This window comes from Pogoniulus pusillus, chromosome 10 (genome assembly GCF_015220805.1).
Source record: "Pogoniulus pusillus isolate bPogPus1 chromosome 10, bPogPus1.pri, whole genome shotgun sequence".
NCBI classification, from domain to species: Eukaryota; Metazoa; Chordata; class Aves; order Piciformes; family Lybiidae; genus Pogoniulus; species Pogoniulus pusillus.
The window spans coordinates 32,403,751-32,422,584 of record NC_087273.1 but is presented as its reverse complement, the minus strand read 5'-3'; the positions used below and the strand labels follow the sequence as shown (position 1 = coordinate 32,422,584).

The window sequence follows — 18,834 nt, the reverse complement described above, 5'->3', positions numbered from 1 at the left end:
GATGCAGGATACTTGAGAACTCCCCCAGCACCTTCCCTCCAACCAAACTAAACCACAGAACTTCAGTGCTCATTTTCTCCCCCTGCATTGTCTCCCATTAGGCCCAAACAGGCCTGACTGTGCAGCAGGAAATTCAGTGCAGCCTTCAAGGCCACAGGCAGATTTACTCCCCCATTAGTTTACCAGATAAAGGTAAACTGAGACCCAAAGGAAGAGAGAGAGAAAAGAGAAATATTTGGCTTTGCTGCCCACTTTAAAAGTGATGGCAGAATTGTGGGATTGAATATCAAACTTACAATTTCTGGGGTCCACCTCCTGGACCTCGCTGGTCCCCCTGGAGAACTCCTTGGCTTTCTTAATGGAACTTGGGCCCCAAACCACCACACCTGGAGGAGGTTCTTGAGAGCCCAGTCTTTATGGAGCCATTTCTCTTGCCATCACAACTTCAAAGCACTTTCCCTGCTTTGAGGAAGGACCAAGTCAGGCGTCAGCATTTTTTTCTGGGCTTCTGTGAGTAATTGTTTGAAGTTTGGTTTAATTTGGGCTCTTTCTTTATGTAGGATTTGCATTTCTGTGTTACAATTCATATATTAATCATTTCTTCCCCAAAAGAGTTGTCAAGGCCTGGAACAGGTTACCCAGGGCAGTGGTGGAGTCCCCATCCCTGGAGGGGTTTCAAAGCCTTAGACATGTCATGCTGAGGCACATGGTTCAGTGGTGACCTTGCAGTGCTGGGTTCACAGTTGGACTTAATGAGCTTAAAAGTCTCTTCCAACCAAAATGATTTAATGATTCTATTTCCCTTGCTTCCAATTATCTCACATCCTACATTCAGACTAGATACAAGGCAGAAATCTATTACACTGTGGATGGTAAGACCCTGGCCCAAGTTGCCCAGAGAGATGGTAGATGCCCCATCTGTGCAAACTTTCCAGATCAGGTTGTCTGGGGCTCTCAGCAACATACTCTAATTGCAAATGTCCCTGCTGACTGCAGGAAGGTTGGACTAGATGACTTTTAAAGGCCCTTTCCATCCCAAAGCACTGCTGATTCCTGATTCTAGTCAGATGAGCACTGCCAGGCTTTTTCCATATGCTACTTTTGAAGGTGTGAGATGGAGAGTAACGTATATGGCTTCTTCTCCATGATTCAGAGGCAAGGGTTCTGCTGCTCCCCCAGTTTAAGCCAAGGTGTGATTCTGAGTCTCAGCTACATCAGCTGTTGCTTTTGTCAGATGTTGAGTAAAGAGGCTGCAGTTTACCTGTGTAGAAAAAAGGCTGAGACTAAACTCGGATTTGCTGCAGTTTAACAAGGAAAGGTGAATTCTCCTGCAGAACATCACAAACAAACCACATCTGCTGATGGGACGGAGAAGAAACATTGATTTGGAAGTAATGATGACAGACCTTCTCTCCACCTTTAAGATGTTGCTTGCCATTAATTATTTTGGAATCTTCCAATTCTGATAATGCTTCTTGCTCGTTACCAAGCAACTGGTGACCTGCTTGCTGTGCATGTGGCTCAGAGCAGAAACAATCCTGCTGTGTTATTTTGTTCATGACATCCAAACAAGATGTCTCCTTCTGCTCCCTTTGCTTTCTCCTGCCTCCTAAGCTCATTCCCGAGAGACAAGAGATCCAAAACACTTTGTGAGACTCCATGAAGGGTTTGTGTTGTTAATTTGCTGAAGTGCAGATGGGGAAAAGAGGCTTTTTTTTTAGTCAACACAGTTTCTTCACTGGTGTGGCTGCTGTAGGGTGAATGTGGCTGTAACATCCTGAATCGTGTTTCAGATATGGTAACAGATGCAAATAAATGCATAAGTTTCAACAGTCCTATTGACTTAGAAACTGAGAAATTAATTAAATTAACTAATTGAAGATTTTTTTAGTGCTGAGAGCAATGAAACACTGTTGCCCAGGGAGATGGTAGATGCCCCATGCGTGGAAATGTTCCAGGTCAGGTTGTTTGGGGCTCTAGTTGCAGATGTCTCTGCTGACTGCAGGGACATTAGACTCAATGACCTTTAAAGGTCACAAAATCCCAGAATCTCAGCATGGCAGGGTTGGAAGGGACCTCTGGAGATAATCTAGTCCACCTCCCCTGATAAAGCAGGGGTGCCCACATCAGTTTGCCCAGGATCACAGTGTCCAGGTGGGTTTGTAATGGCTCCAGAGAAAGGGATTCCACAACTCCTTTCCATTGGACTTGATTTGAAAGGTCTCTTCCAACCTCAGCAATTCTGTGGCAGCCTCTCTGGGCAACCTGGGATGATTAATGGACGGGAGCACTGTCTTAGGAGGAAAAGCTGAGAGACTTGGGGCTTTTTTGTCTGGAGAATACTGAGAGGGGTTTAACAAGTGTTTGTAAACATATGAGGGCTGGGTATCAAGAAGGAAGGGACATCCTCTTCTCACTTGTGCCCTGTGATAGGACAAGAGGCAATTGATGTAAAGGACAGCACAAGAAGCTCCACTTCAACATGAGGAAGAACTTCTTTACTGTAAGGGTGAAGGAGTACTGGAACAGACTCCCCAGAGAGTTTGTGGAGTTTCCTTCTTTGGAGACTTTCAAGACCCATCTGGATGCATTCCTGTGCAACCTGCACTAGATTGTATGGTCTTGCTCTGTCAGGGAGTTGGACTTACAGATCTCCAGAGGTCCCTTCCAACTCCTAACATCCTGTGAACCTGTTCTAACCCAAACCATTTTTTGATCTTAAAAGATCCTTATTTGATCCACTGCATTGAATGCCATCGCTTCCCAGAGTGTTTTGAAACAGTGAGCTCACTTGACTGTCAGCCTTTACTGCTCACTAACACAAAGATCTCATTCCTCCACTCGGTTGTTTTGCCTGTGTCGCATCAATGTTGCCATTCTCTGCAGAGCAGCACATTCCTTAGAGCTCTATGCTGCCAAATCCCAAAAAAACCCCTCTTCCACCCCCCTGTCATAGCTTGTTCTCCTTATGTTTCCTGCCTGATAACTGTGACAACATTTTCTTTTGATTAATATTATTTGCTGATGTTTTACTACAATTTGAATGGCTTGCTGACATTTAACAGCTGTGTAATGTGCACAGTAGCTACACCAATGTGTGTGTGCACAGCCATCATCTGTGTTCTTGCTTATAAAAGCTTCATTTCCAGTAAACATTTCAGTTAAACCTTTATTTACATGTGTGCACATGCTCCTGGTTTCCTGAAAGGCAACAAGAGTTGTGTTTTCAGCACTGCCTTGAATGTTTTACTAACCCATTTTTGTGCAGCTTCTCAGCAAAAAAAAAAGCTCTTTCAGACTTTTTCCCTCTTTAAATATTTGCTTTTAGCATCAGTGAATGAAAACCATGAAATGTACATGAAGGATTCTGTGTCTGCTGCAGAGGTTGGTACTGGCCAGTACACTACAACAAAGGGCATCTCTCAGACCAACTTGATAACCACTGTGACTCCGGAGAAAAAGGCAGAAGAGGAGAAAGATGATGAAGAAGGCAAAAAGAAAAGAGCAGAGGAAGTCACTCCGATTTCAGCGATACGTCACGACACCAAGGTAGAGTCTGGGGGCATTTGGTGTTCAACTGACCTGCCTGAGAGTGGGTTTGGGGGGGTTTGTGCTAAACTGACCTGCCTGAGAGTGAGTTTGGGTAGGGAACTGGGCTAAACAGACCTGACCAAGTACGCTGGGAGAAGGGCAGAATTGCTGAGGTAGGATATAATTAGTTCCATGGAAGGAAACTCGAATATACACAGTTGTATGTCCATGGACATACAAGTCTTGAATTGTTATTTTTACAGTCTTTAATGTTGTTAAAGTTGGTTCCTGCCTTGGACTGTCCTTTGCAATCCATTTAACAACGCAGTGGTTTCTACAGGGAATTCAAGAGCTCTATAGGAAGCACCACCACCCTCTCCCCCCCAAAACAGCCTGGCTCCTTTGGTCATCAGTTATGTTTTATCATGGCTTTTATTTTCTGACAAGGCATCAAAATAATTCTTATGTGTAGCTCTGTGCTATTGTCTTTGTCTCATCCACATCTCGTGACATTGTTTCCTTGTATTTCAATGAGCTTTTTTCTTCTGTTAACTTTTGGTTATCAATATACCATAAGCTTTATTTTTTTTCTGCTTTACAAAATCATTTCCTTTCCTTGTTTGAAGTTTTGCATTTAAAAAAAAAAAGAGACTCAGTTTTGTTGGTTATTCTCTGCTCAGCTGTTCAATTTGGTTTATGCCTCCCCATGTCTCATTCCGACATCACCACTTACATGGCTGTGCTTTGTACATGCTGAGGTATCAAGACAAGGTAAATCAAACAGGGGAGCAGAGGAGATGCTGAATAACAGAGGTTGGCAGTGGAGAGAAATAAGGTAGAATCACAAAAGATGAGTCCTCTGTTTCTTTTACATTGAGAACAGAATATGAAATAGTAAATATTGGATGTTATTCCAAAAGGCTGCTGTGGAATTCGCTTGCTAAACAAGTAGGATTTCCCCTTCTCATTTATGGACAAAAAAACCTTTGATCTGAGATGTATCCTCCTCATTTTGGGGGGAAAAGAGTTTTATCTGACATCTACTTTTTTAATTTATGAGGGGAAAACCTTGATCTAAGGTTTACCCTCCTTATTTATGGGGAAAAACCTTCTTCTTTACACTCATAAAAGTGTCAGTGTTAGCACCTGAACTTCCAGCCTTGTCATACAAGGCCACAATGAGCTACACAAAGAATCAAGTTCTCCAAAAGAGTTGCAATTAAGGTTCCAAACATCAGGAGCAAATTGAATTCCTGAAAACTGCAAGTGAGAAAAGATTTCCCTTTGAAAAGAGTGCTCTGTAATTGTAGCTTGAAAATAAACCCCAACCTTTGTCAAATTTAACTGGGGACCTGAAACTTCGTCAGGTTCTGCATGGAGAAACATTGGTGAAAAGCAGAATACCAAAATATCCAACAGAAATTAATTCTCTTCCAAATGTTTGTTAATTTAAGTCAATGAGGAGATCAGCTGCTCCAAAATCAACTGTTCCTTAGATCTGGATAGAAACAGTGAAAGATATTTTTAGGAGGATGTTTTAATGGGGCTGAAACATGCACAAGTGAGTGGGTTTTACTCTCCACTCGAGGTGGATTCTGTTCAAAGCAGCTGAAAATAGATGGGGAACTGAAGCCTGTAGAGATCTCAGTCCCATTTTGCCTGGACCTAAAAAGGGAATAAAGAAACTCAGGACAAATTTGATATCAAGGATATATATAAATTTTACAGGGAGGTTTCCAGCTTCTCCACTAAGACATTTTTTCCTTTGCTTTAACCATATGTTACTTGAGCACCAGAAGTTATTCTCAATATTAACACTGCAAAGATGCTCAGTAAGTGAAGAGTCTGTGTTAGCAAAGAGCAAATTTACTTTGGCTTCTTTGCCTTTACAATATAAATAAAGAGAAGTTCTGTGTATTGATCTCACGTAGAGTCCTGTGAGTCCATCAGCATTAAATTTTGCCTTGATCTTAGCACTTTAAGCCCATAAAGAAGACATTCTTAGGGAGTTAGAGGTTAGGCTTGTGTTTGATGGCTTCATTTGGGAATACAGATTACCTGAACTCATGGATTGGAGGTTTTTTAACAGTTCTGGTTAGAGAAGAGAGAGAAGCAAAATATTAACAGGAGGGGAAAGAGCTCTTCCATGAAAATACTGGGCTTTAATCCCATTCCTACCACTTGGTAAAGATCAGGTTTAGTAGCTGGTGTTGATGCACCCTGTGTCTAAAACTTGGATCCTGCTTGCTGGCTCACATTTGGCACCAGCTTGTCCAAGCAAACATTGGTTTGGCTTTGAAGCTGTTTTGCTCATGGGTGCTGGGAGTGGAGTTAAAATGGCTTTTTGTAGCTACTCAGGGATATATGTGGCAGCATAAGCTCTTTGGGTTTGGTCACGGAGCTAAGTGCACCTAATTGCCTTTGGCCTAAGTGCCTCTGATCCATCAGCATCGTGGCAGGTCTGTGTTTTGATAGCGATGATGGTTATTGCCCTTCTGCGGAGCGTTTGTGGAAGGGAACATGTGAGGTGATGCTCACCCTTCCTCACCGAGTCACCTGCCTCCTCCATACTTTTTTGTCCTTGAATGACTGTAAAGACCTGTTGAATTCCCTACAAGTGGCATGGCAAAGCAATGCCTCCTTGTTGGCAGCCAGTATCCTTTGGTAGAACTTGCAACAAAATCATTGAGTGTGGTTTTTCCCATCATTGCTATGAGTAGCAGTGACTGTGAGGAGAGGTGGCTGTGTCAGTGAGGGCAGGATGGTGGGGATGTAGCAATAAGGGCAGGGGGATGAGGACACAGAGGTGAGGACAGGACAGTGGAGACACCCAGCACAGGTGGTGATGAGCACCATACTGAGGAGCTGGCTATCAGGATAGGTATTGAGCTAGGACAGGGTTTTTTTTCCATCAGTAATGTATGGATTTATTTGATTTTGTTGTTTAGGTTGGAAGTGACCTCAGAGATCATCTACTTCCAACCTCCTGCCATAGGCAGGGACACCTCCCACTAGGACAGGTCGCTCAAGGCCTCATCCAACCTGGCCTTGAACAACTTCAGGGGGAGTGCATTCACAGCCTCCCCAGGCAACCTGTGCCAGTGCCTCACCACCCCCAAAACACAATATGTTTAGTTTGGGTTTAGGACCTAAATTTAAGACTATTCTAATACTGTAATGGAGGAATTGGGGTACATTGAGTTTCAAAATCCATGAGGTTCTACTGAGCTTGTCCAAAGTGTAGATGAGAAGCATCTGCACCCCCCCCACCTTGGGTCTCCTGCTGAGTGCAGAGCCGTCACAAGCAGTGTTGGTATGAGAAGCACATTCCCTCGTTTCTTTGTTGCTCTCCATGTACTTCATGTTTGAAAGCTCCTTGTGACCTGAAGCCAGTCTTACATACGGGGAAGGTGGCAGCACCTGAAACTCCACCTCTGAAAGTTTTAATGTCAGGCTTAGACAAGTGCTGGATGAAGAGTCACAGCATCAGTGGTAGAATACTGTGGGGGGGAGGTACCTTCAAAGGTCATCTAGTCCAAACTTCTTATAGCCAAAGCAGGTGTCTTTTGTGAGCTGTGACCCTGGTTCACTGGCAGCCGTGGTGGGAACATGCACCATTTAACGTGGTGGAAGGCTGTGGTGTTCAAAGACTGTTTCTGATCTTACTTAAGTGTAAGCAAATATATTCTGTGTCGCCGTGGAAGAAAATTAACTAATGACAGTTTTCTTTTTGTCCTTTTGCTTTCGCGCCTTGTTTGCTGCTCTTCCTCTGTCACCAGCCATCTTTGCTTGGCACTGACCCCCCCAACCCCTCACCATCCTCGCTGCCTGGCCCCCCAGTATCTTCTCCAGCAAAGCTCCGCAGGAGATGCAAGGAGAGCGCTCGGACCAAGGCTGTAGGTTCTGAGGTGCCCAAGCAGAGCTCTCCAAAAGCCGGCAAGCCGGAGCCAGAGCCTGACCGGAAGGGGCGAGTTTGCTCCGCCGAGCAAGACGTACCTTTCGCCTGCAGGCAGAAGCCCAGCAAAGGCGGGACGCTCTTCTCCTTCTCCTTGCAACTCCCCGACTCCTTTCCCTCCCTCTTGGATGACGATGGCTACCTGTCTCTCCCCAACCTCTCCGAAACCAACCTCCTGCCCGCCAGCGTGCAGCACTACCTCCCCATCCGCTCCCCATCCCTGGTGCCTTGCTTCCTCTTCATTTTTTTCTTCCTGCTCTCTGCCTCTTTCTCAGTGCCATACGCCCTCACTCTCTCCTTCCCTCTGGCTATGTGCCTCTGCTACCTGGAGCCCAAGGCGGCCTCCTTGAGTGCCTCACTTGCCAATGACCTGAGTGACAGTTCAGAGGAAGAGGTGTGTACCTCGGCATCGAACACACTCTTTGCCGTGTTCAGTGCTTCGGTCCTAACCAGTCTTAGATTGCTGCAATAGTGGTCCTACTTTCAGAGCCTCATTTCTGTCTGTGCTGATATGTTAGAAGGGGTCGTTTGGGGTTTGGGTTTGTTTTTTTTTTCCCTTGGATTTGGGGTTGTTTGGGTTTTTTTTTCTTTTTTTTTTTTCCACACGTTGGGAGTGCAGCTTGGGGCCCAGGGTTAGGCACAACACTGTGTGGAAGTGGCTTGATTTGAGCTGTGTCAGCTGAGGCACTAAACAAATTGCAACTGATCAGCTCTGGAGAATCATATGTGAACCCACTGAGATCTTAGAGAATTAAGAATCTCTCTGGTTTGAAGAGAGACTCTTAATCATCAAGTCCAGCCATTAATCCAACACCACCAGGTCACCACTAAACCACAGAATCAGAGACTCGTCATGGTTGGAAGAGACCTGTAAGATCATTGAGTCCAACCATTAACCCAGCACTGCCAGATCACCACTAAACCGTGTCCTACAGCACCACATCTCTCTGGCTTTTAAACACCTCCAGGGCTGGGGATCCAACCACCTTCCTGGGGAACCTGTTCCAGTGTTTGAGAACCCTTTCAGGGAAGAAGTTTCTTCTAGAGTCCAACCTAAATCTCCCCTGGCACACCTTGAGGCCATTTTCTCTCATCCGTAATAATGGACACCCTCATCAACTTCAGCAAGTTCCAAATCCAGAAGGACTCAGCTTTTTGCAAGAGACTGTCAGCTATAGCTCAGAAAAGACTTTCTGGTTCAGCAAAACCTGGATCTGGATTTTTAGTCTCAGTCACATCACCGCTGCAAATTAAATTGTCTTCCTGTGTTGAAATCTAGTGTGAGGTCAGACTGGGACAACTGTGCCACTTTGGCCATCATGACATTTGCAGGGTTGAGTTAGCACTGCCAAAAACTATGCCTCAAGCCACTGACATTATCACAAGCAGATGGACCAGCTGTGATAGAAGAAGAATCCACAGCAGTTCTGGGAACTGTGAATGTGATGGTAGATGCAGGAGAAGAAATCTGCTTAAGTAACAGGGTAACTGGCATCACAGTTTTTGCTGGTGCCCACTTAATCTTTGTTGGCAGAATAATATTACAGATTAAATTTCCCCCATTTTTTTCTTACTCCCTTTCATCTTGGAGTCATAGAATCTTAAAATCACAGAGTGCTTTGGATTGTAAGGGAATTCTAACTGTCATCTAGTCCAACCTCCTATAGTTAGCGGGGACATTGCAACTAGAGCAAGTTCCTCAGAGGCCTGTGTAGCCTCTGGAATGACATGGAATTGTTCCAGGAATAGGACATCTACCACCTCTCTGGGCAACCTGAGGCAGGGTCTCTCTACCCTCAGCTTAAACAGTTTCTTCCTTCTCTATAGTCTGAATCTCTCTCTTTTAGTTTAAAGTTATCACCCTTTGTGCTGTCACAGCAGGTGTGGCTCAAACATGTATCCCCTTCATGTACTGAAAGGCGACAAGAAAGGTCTCCCCAGAGCCTTCTCTTCTCCAGGCTGAGCAACCTCAATTCTCTCAGCCTCCCCAACTCTCTCAGCCTGTCTTTACAGCCGAGAGATTCCAGATCCTCAGATCATTGTAGTGGTCTCCTTTGGCCCTACTCTGACAGATCCATGCCTCTCCTATGCCGAGGGCTCCAGAGCTGTATGTAAACAGAGAAATAGGGTTCTGTTTTGTGTGTAAAGAACCTCCCTAGACCAGATAGTCACAGCCCAGCTGGTCATGTGTAAAAAACCTGCCTTGGCCACTGGTCACTGCCATCACAGTGGCTGCCTTGAATACACCAGCTTGTGCATCTAAACATGAGTGTCATCTGCCACAGGGGTTTTGCAGGACCTGGTGCAGGATTCCATTCCTTTTTTTTGTGGGAAGCCAATGGTTTTATCTCATAAAAACACTGCCTTTGGATGCTTTTTGGCTCGTGTGATGCCTCACAATTAAACTATAACTTGTAACCTCTGATGGTAGGCGTCACAACGTTGCTGTCTTGCTTCACGTCCTCATTTTGAGATCACATTGAGGTCTCTCTTTGCATTAGCTCTGCACAGAGATTAATAGCAATAAGAGCATGAACGCTCTGTGGCAATGATGGGGCTGTGTTTATGTAACGCAGAAATGAGCTTTTCTTGCCCTCAGTGAAGTTAGGGAGCAGAAGAAAGAGAGAAAAAAAAAAAAAAGGGAAAAAAGCCATCTAAAATGTTTTTTTCATGTCACTCTTTTATGAGTGTGATCACTCCAAGCAGTGCTTCTTGGCAGACAACACAGACTTGTGCCTAATCCAGGGGGTTCTTGTTCAGAACATTGCATGCCAGTGATGACTCTGTTTTACACTTGGGCATGTCTGCATTACATTGCCAAAACAAATCACAGCAGTTCTGCTCGCATGTTAGAAGAGGTGCAACCACAGCAGCTCAGGAGACAAACTGCTCTGCCCTTCCTGCTCCATTCCTCACCCACCCTAAGCCCACCAGCAGCCCCAGACCATCTCTTATTCCTCACTCTGGTGATGACCTGGTGTTCAACCTTAACTCACCATTCCCTGCCATAAACCCAGATGGTTATTCCAAGTGTCTCCGCTCTTGACTCCAACCCCATGACTATCAATTGACTCATTACCAGATGTGTGTGATGCAATAATGGGAATGTTTTGCCTTACTTAGGATTTCATTGCTGTTATGGCAAAAGATATAAACCCCTTTTTTAACCCTGCCCCCCCCAGTGCACAGAGTCATGCAGAAGCCTCTTCCCAGCATCCTGACCCACTCTGACACCTGTTTGAGCTCCGTTTGCCTATGAGCAGTGCATCTGAAGGCAGGTCCTGCAGCCAGAAATACAATGTCACCCCTTACAGCTCATTACTGCTGTGCTGACACCTTAGCAGCTAATATTTCCATTGACTCTTCTCTTAGGTTCCCACTTTCACACCCTTAACTGAACCTTCCCCACAACACTCTGTGCCATGACACAAATATTTTAATCCCTTTTAACTGCTTAGATTCAGTAGTTCCTTTGGTTTTGGGATGTTTTGGTGTTGGTTTTGTTTTTAGTAGGACTGAATCACAGAAGAATTTTGGTTGGAGGAGACCTTCAAGATCATGGAGGTCAACCATTAACCCAGCACTGCCAGGTCACCACTAAACCATGTCCCTCAGCACTACATCTCCACAGCTTATGAAACTCCTCCAGGGATGGGGTCTCCACTACTGCCCTGGACAGCCTGTTTCAGGCCTTGCCAACCGTTTTGAGGAGGAAGCTGTTCTTCCTGTCCAACCTAAACCTCCCCTGGCATAACTTGAGGCTGTTTCCTCTTTTCCTATCTCATATTCCTTGGGAGAAGAGACTGATACCCTCTTGGCTCCAGCCTCCTTTTCAGGGAGTTGTAGAGACCTAGAAAGTCTCCCTGGAGCCTCCCTTTCTTCAGGCTAAACAACCCCAGTTCCCTCAGACTTTTTTGTATTATCAGACCTTTAGAATTGCTGATAATGCTGTGAGATGCTGCACCCAGAAACAAAAGCTTGAAAAATCACATCTGACTTGCCATCTTGCACTCACCAAACAGGTCAAAGCCCCTGTTTATTCTTCTGCCTGTTGTACAAGCAACACAAATTATTCCAAGGTAGGAGTGAGAGAAAACAAAGGCATGAAAAAATATCCAAAAAAGCTGTTCTGTGAAACATTGGAGCTGTCAGAAAGTGACAGAAGAAATTCAAAGCTAAGACAGATTACTCCATCCTCCAGTCTTTTTGCTCTTGGTTCATACTGGTGTGATCTGAGGAGGAGATGTCCTAGCCTTAAATTGCCTCCCTCAGCTACTTTATCATGAAATCATGGGGTAGTTTTGAGTTGGAAGGGACCCTTAAAAGTCATCTAGTTCTACCCACCCTGTAGTCAGCAGGAACATCTGCATCTAGAGCATATTGCTCAAAACCCCATGCAACCTGACCTGGAATGGTTCCATTCAAAGCTAAGACAGATTACTCCATCCACCAGTCTTTGCTCTTGGTTCATACTGGTGTGATCTGAGGAGATGTCCTAGCCTTAAATTGCCTCCCTCAGCTACTTTATCATGAAATCATGGGGTATTTTTGAGTTGGAAAGGACCCTTAAATGTTATCTAGTTCTACCCACCCTGTAGTCAGCAGGAACATCTGCATCTAGAGCATATTGCTCAAAACCCCACTGCAACCTGATCTGGAATGATTCCAGGGATAGGGCATCTATCATCTAGCTGGGCAACCTGGGCCAGTCTCACCACCCTCATTTTTTACCACCCTCACTGGAGATGTTCTAAGAACCACAGAAAATCACTGATCCAATCTAAAGCTTTCAGTGATGTGAAAACAACTCGGATGTGCCAATATCTGGGGCAGTGGGAGCACGCTCTCCACTTCCTACCTCCCCATAACAGCAAAAAGAGTCACTGGACCTCTCTACTCAGCCTGTAGGACCCTCCACTCAACTCTGTTAAATGCTAAGAGCTGATGTTCTCCACTGAACTGTTCCTCAGGGTGTGCAGCAAAGCAGGGCTAGGTCAGGCTGCGCAGTGCTGTGTTTTGTTTCGTTTTTACCATACCCAGTCCATTTTTATCCTATCTAGTGCCTGGTGGCAGGGAGGAGGGGGGAGTTCATTTTCTTTTTCTCCTGCTTTCATCTGCATTCTTTAATGGAATGAGAAATCCTTCTGATGTTTTCAATTCTTTGAATGGCTGTTTGGTTTTTTGTTGTTGTTGTTGCTTTGTTTGGGTTTTTTTCCTTCTTCTTCTTCCTACCACTAACACCATCAGCTGCTCTTTATTGGGACCAAGTGGGATGTGAGCCTTACTGGTGCTCCACAGACAGACAGTAGATGGGCTGGAGTGGTTGGAGGGGGGGGAAAGCTGATTCTTTGAAGTCCTTGGTAATGCAGACAGCCTCATGGTGTATAAATGTGGAGACAAGACCAACTTCTGTACAAATGAGGGGCTGAAAGTCAGGTGACTGTTCAAGTAGCCTTAACTTTTTTTTGTTTTCTCTTTTGGTTTTTTATCTTTTCCCCCTTCAGGGGCAAAATTCAACCACAACAAAAATTTGGCCACAGCAAAAGTTTGGTCACAAGAGAAAAAAATAAAAATGATGTCACTGACTGCTTTCCTTTTAACCTAACATTATGGGTGGTAGAGCTGGTTTAGAAAACAGAATTTTATAGCCTTTTTGGTTTGGTCCTTGTTGGTTGGTTGGGTTTGGGTTTGTTTTTCAAAAGCCACCTGGCTTTCTCTTTAAATAAAATAAAGATACAATTACTCATCACTTCCAAATCTCCCCTTTGAATAACACTTCTTTCCAGTAATATTTTTGTCTGGCTTGATCAATTTGTTCCAGTAAAACCATCTACCAGTGTACAGTACGCCTCAAGTCTTCCTCTGAGTCTGTTCTGTTTACTAATTTAGCCATTTTTCTTTTTGTTTTGCTTCCTTGACTTGTGCGTGGTTTGGAAAAGCAAAATGCTAATGCAGCTGGCAGGGCTGGCCAGCCCAGCCAGCTCCTCGCGTACTGACCAGCTCGGGTTTGTTCTTTATTCCTGCCTTCCTCTGGGAACCTGCTTCCTTCTCTAACCCTCATAGACTGACAGTGAGCAGACGGATACCGCGGCCGATGGTGAGACCACTGCCACCGAGGTTTGTACAGCCACCAGCACCTGCTTGGGGCAGGGGAGAACGTTCAGTGGCCTCATCTCCTCCCCACCCTGGGCACCGTGGACCGCATGTCTCCTACTGCAGCTCTGTGTCGCATCTGCATGTGCAAGTGGGAGAGTTCTCCTGGGGGATTGGGGTTCTAAGAGCTTCTCTGTGTTTGGTGTGGGAATGATGGTTTGGTGTCGCCATGCTGCTCTTAGGTTGATGGTTGTTGGACTTGGTGATCTTAGAGGTCTTTTCCAACCAAAACAATTCTGTGGTTCTGTGAACAGTAGCGCAGGTACTGGGGTGGTCGAAGTGTCACTGACCCCACCATCACCCACTCCAATGATCATGGTCATAGAACCATAGAATGCATCAGGTTGGAAGGCACCCTCAAAGGTCATCTTGTCCAGACCCCCTGCAACTAGATCAGGTTGCTCTGGGCCCCATCAGATTTGACCTGGAATGTCTCCAGGGATGGGACCTCCACCACATCTCTGGGCAATCTGTTCCAGTATTTCACTACCCTCACCGTGGTAACCAGATCGCGCCCTGGGTTTTTCTGTTTGCTTGTTTGCTCTCATAGTCTACAGCTTGTGTGATAGAGCTGGGGGAAAACAAGATTCTGGATAAAGGTATCTCCACATTGTCAACATCTAAGGTGTTCCTTGAATGTAGTTTCACATGTCCACTTACTGCCACCAGCAGTCCAGGTATTGTCTTTAGAGGAGGAATGCCGAACAGTTTACACTTTCTTTGCCCAAAGAATCCTTCCTGTTTCTTCTGTTTCTGAGCAGCCTCATAACCACAACATGATACACAGGCAAACCCACCTCTGTGTGCCTCCAGTGAAGTGCACCTAATGCCTTCATAATCAATATTGGCTGCAGCTGCAAATGTGAGCTGAATTTGGCCTGACAGCTGGTAGAAGACAGTCTTAGCACAGCCACAACTGTAGGTTTGCAGTGAGATCTCATTAATATTTCAGACTGGTTAAAATTAGCGGCAGGGAAAGATTTCTCCATCGTCAGGGAAGAATTTTCTACCAAGGCAAAAAAAAAAACTCCATGTGAGCTGTCAGGACAATTCAGCCTTGGCTGTAAATAGAATGGATTTGAACTGAGTGATGAAGTAACCAACAGATTTTCCCAAGGGACATTTGACTAATTAGGACTATATGAAAAATTGACAATAAGATAGTGGTAAAAGCCTTAAAAGCACCCAAAGCAAGAACATAAACTCTGTTGAGACAAAGTCAGGAGCACAGCATACTTTGAGGCACCTCTTGCCCTCTGCAGATTCAAGCCTTGATCCCTACAGAAAGTAAAACACAACCCTAAAACATCAAAACTGTTCTCTTTATTACTCAAAAATACAGGATCATCTCAGGAACTCCCATCTTTATTTGAGGGGAGATTTTTGTGAGCTTCCATTCTCCTCCTATGGATTTTCACAACTGTGGCCACCAGAAAAGTCAACTCTGCAAATTGTGGCCATCTGAATGTTAAAGATAATAGCCACCAGAAAATTCCAATGTGTGGCATTCCAGGAGATTCCTCCTGTTGCTGAGAGGCCCTGAAAGATTATCTTCAGGCTAAATAGGAGATAAAGGTAATTAAATAGGGACTGAAAGGTGACAGAAATTAAATAAATCACATTTAAGGAAATAAGTTTTTATTTATTCAAGCAAATAAAATGGTCTTAGTTCTACCAAGACACTGCAGGATGCTCACCCATGGTAGGTTTATGCCAAGCTTTGTGGTGCCCCAAGAGATGTTCTAAGTTTAAATTCTGAAGTGATGGATTTCCAAAGAATTTGCTGTTGCCATTTGGTTCTAAACCAAGCAGGTGTCTTGGTGAGAAAGCCCAACTAAATCGATACATGGACACCCAGGAAGGCAGAGTGCACTGGTAGTTGCAGAAGGAAAATGTTTAATGTTTCTTCACTCAGAAAGAATAAACTTGAGCAGAAGAAGCTTGCTCTGAGTCCTTGGCTCACAGATTGGAATGGAAGAGGCTTGCTCTGAGCTAGGATAATCCTGCAAAGCCAGCCAGCATGTCCGCTCCTTCTTCAGCCTTTCGTGTAGAGAAAGTGTGATTTTTACCCTGCCTGCTCCTCCTCTCCCCAGTGTTTGTGAAGTGGTATGAGTGGGTAAGGTGTTGTTTTCCCATCTTTCCCATGCTGGCAGTCGGATCAAGAGGAAGACGGAGACCTGAAGGCGCAGGTACAGGAACGCAAGGTTCAGGCGCAAAATGTTGGAGGGGTTGACCTCCCTCAAGCATGTTGATTCTCTGTGAAGAAATGTGTAGAAAGAGCATTTTGTATCCTTCCAATACTGTGTCCCTTACCTTTTCCCTTTCTTTTTTTTTTTTTTCTTCTTTTTTTTCCCCACTTCTTTCAGAATAGTCTGATTAAGCGAATAGAGGGTGAAAATGTGTATGTCAAACATAGTAATCTTATGTTAGAGGTTGGTATTGGTATATACCAGTGCATGTCCATACCTGTGTGTTAGTTCTAGTGGTAAACTGTGAACCTGCACCTCCTGATGCATGACCTGTGTATTCCCACCTGCTAATCAGTCAATCCAACCAAAAACCACCCAGCAAACAACCCCACAACCCGGTCTGGAAATCTGTTTGGTTTTGTTCTTTTGATCTCAGCTAATGGATGACTCCTCCTCTCTCTAGCCCCTTTGCGCGCGTACGTGTGTGTGTGTGCACCCACACGCCTTACCTGTCTGTCTTTGGAAGCCCTCTTGATATCAGGAGGCAGTTCTGGTGTTGCAGATGAGCTCTTTAAGAGCCTTGTTTTATTTTATTTCGTTTTTTTAGACTCTGATCTGCTGTTGACCTCTCAAAATGCCACATTTTCACAGAGTGTTGTGTCAGTGCTGTGTTTCCCTTGGCTCCCTCAGCTGTCACCTTCCTCTTTTACTAACCCAACTGTGTGTCTTTTGGCTCTCAAACGCGCTTGGTTTAGGATGTGTCACAAACTGCTCTGTTCTTTTAAAACTGTCCAGGACCTAGACAAAACCCAGGAAGATCTGATGAAACATCAGACCAATATAAGCGAGCTGAAACGCACCTTCTTGGAAACCTCCACAGAAACAGCTGTGTCTAACGAGTGGGAGAAGAGGCTTTCCACATCTCCTGTGCGGCTCGCAGCGAGGCAGGAGGAAGCTCCTATGATTGAACCACTAGTGCCTGAAGAGGTCAGCATGAGCTGAAAGGCTTCCTTCTTTACGTGTCTGTTACTTTGTACCCATCACAGCCCTCAGTAGCTTAGAGGCCATAGGTGGAGGCTGTTTCCCCGCTTGCAGGTGATTCCTCATCTCAGATCTCAGGAGGCTGTGGGAGCAAAGATGGAAGCAAGAGCAGATGTATATTATTATTGATGCAAAAAAACATGATACCAAACTGGGAGGAGTGGCTGACTCCCTGTCAGGCTGTGCAGGCAGTGAGACCTGGACAGACTGGAGAGTTGGGCAGAGGGGAACCTCATGAAGTTCAATAAAGGCAAGCGTAGAGTCACACACCTGGGGAGGAATAACCCCCTGTATCAGTACAGGTGAGGGGCTGACCTGCTCAAAAGCATCTCCAAGGAGAGGTACCCTGGAGTGCTGGTGGAGAAGTTCACCATGAGCCAGCAATGTGCCCCCATGGTCAATCAGGCAAATGGTTTCCTGGGATGCATTAAGAAGAGTGTGACCAGCGGGCTGAGGGAGGTGCTTCTCCTCTGCTCTGCCCTGGTGAGGCCACATTTGTGGTATTGTGTCAAGTTCTGGGCTCCTCAGTTCAAGAGAGTCAGGGACCTACAGAGGCTGAAGGGGAGTGGAACATCTCTGAGGAGGAAAGGCAGTGACCTGAAGAAAAGCTGACTGACAGAGAATCTTCTCAGTGCTGATCAACAGCTAAAGGGCAGGGTTCAAGAGGATGGGGGTAGACTCTTCAGTGGTGCCCAGTGACAGGAGACAAAGGGGCAACAGGCACGAACTGGAAGCCAGGAGGTTCCATCCGAATGTGAGGAGAACATTCTTTCATTTGAGGGTAATGGAGCCATGGAACAGAGAGATTGTAGAGTCTCCTTCTCTGGAGAGATTCCAAACCCACCTGGACATTGTGATCCTGGGCAACCTGCTGTGGATGACCCTGCTTTTAGCAGGAGGGTTGGACTGGATGCTCTCCAGAGGTCCTTTCCAACCCCCACCATAGTGTGATTCTGTGCTACCTATTTAGAGTATGAAATTCCCTGCAAGCTGAATGGCAGAATTGGGTCTCTCTGAGGGTGCAAAGCACAGGCCTCGTTACGTGTTCGGTGAACTTGAAGTCCAGCCATGCATAGAAGAAGCCATGAAGGTGATGGAGAGATAGTTTAAATAGTGGTGACTGGTTGGGAGCAGTGATGCAGCAGGCCGGGTGGGTGTACAGTACCTAGCTTGGCAAGAAAACAGAGAGCAAAGAGCAGAACTCTCTCTGTCTTTGATGACAGAGAAGTAATGATGTTGCTCATTAGACGTGCTTGGCCAGTTCCATAAGGGAACTGAGAGTTGCTGCAGTCTGCTGGGTCCTGTTGCCTTGAGGAACCCAACACAGATTGCTGAGGGTGTGCATTCTACCTGTACACCCTTGAAGTCTTGGCAGGAAACAGACCAGTTCAAGAGCTGCCTGTAATTTGTGGGTAGATAATGAGGTGTGGAGGTGATATGTAACGTTTGTGTTGCCATAAAGCACAGGTTCAGTTGGGAGGAGTACAGAAATACTGTGAGAGCATCTCCAGATGCAATAGGGAAGGCCAAGGCTTTCTCAGAACTAAACCTGGCTAGGGAGATGAGAGCAAACAAGAAGGGCTTCTTTAAATACATCAGTAGTAAAAGGAGTAGGGAACAAGGGGGTCCACTGTTAAATCAGGTGGGAGACACGGTGATAGATGACAGAATTACTGAATGCCTTCTTTGCTTCAGTCTTTACTAAGTCAAGGGAGCAAAACTGGAGGGGATAAAACTCCACTGGTCAGTGTGGAATGAGTTAGAGAGAGCTTGGGTGAACTAAACCCACGGAAATCCATGCAGTGCATCGAGTGCTGAAGTCCCTGACTGGGGATCTTTCTGAGCCTCTCCATCATTTTCGAAAGGTCATGGAGAACAGGAGAGGTGCCTGAGGACTGGAAAAGGGCCAGTGTCACTCCAGTCTTCAAAAAGGGCAAGAAGGAAGACTCAGACAAGTACAGAGCA

The 18,834-nt window shown here is 45.4% G+C and overlaps 1 protein-coding gene across 19 annotated transcripts in view; it reads left to right on the top strand.

Moving 5' to 3' along the window:
• Positions 1 to 18,834, top strand: part of EPB41L3 (erythrocyte membrane protein band 4.1 like 3) — a 112,582-nt gene that overhangs the window by 80,985 nt on the left and 12,763 nt on the right. For 7 of the 19 annotated variants that reach the window (XM_064150165.1, XM_064150162.1, XM_064150161.1 and 4 more), the window contains exons 12-17: positions 3,329 to 3,549; positions 7,311 to 7,880; positions 13,550 to 13,603; positions 15,793 to 15,828; positions 16,006 to 16,071; positions 16,624 to 16,815. In XM_064150165.1, coding sequence (XP_064006235.1) covers positions 3,329 to 3,549; positions 7,311 to 7,880; positions 13,550 to 13,603; positions 15,793 to 15,828; positions 16,006 to 16,071; positions 16,624 to 16,815 — 1,139 coding nt within the window. The remainder of the gene's footprint in view (positions 1 to 3,328; positions 3,550 to 7,310; positions 7,881 to 13,549; positions 13,604 to 15,792; positions 15,829 to 16,005; positions 16,072 to 16,623; positions 16,816 to 18,834) is intronic. The other 12 variants (XM_064150170.1, XM_064150168.1, XM_064150166.1 and 9 more) reach the window with 8 other exon arrangements.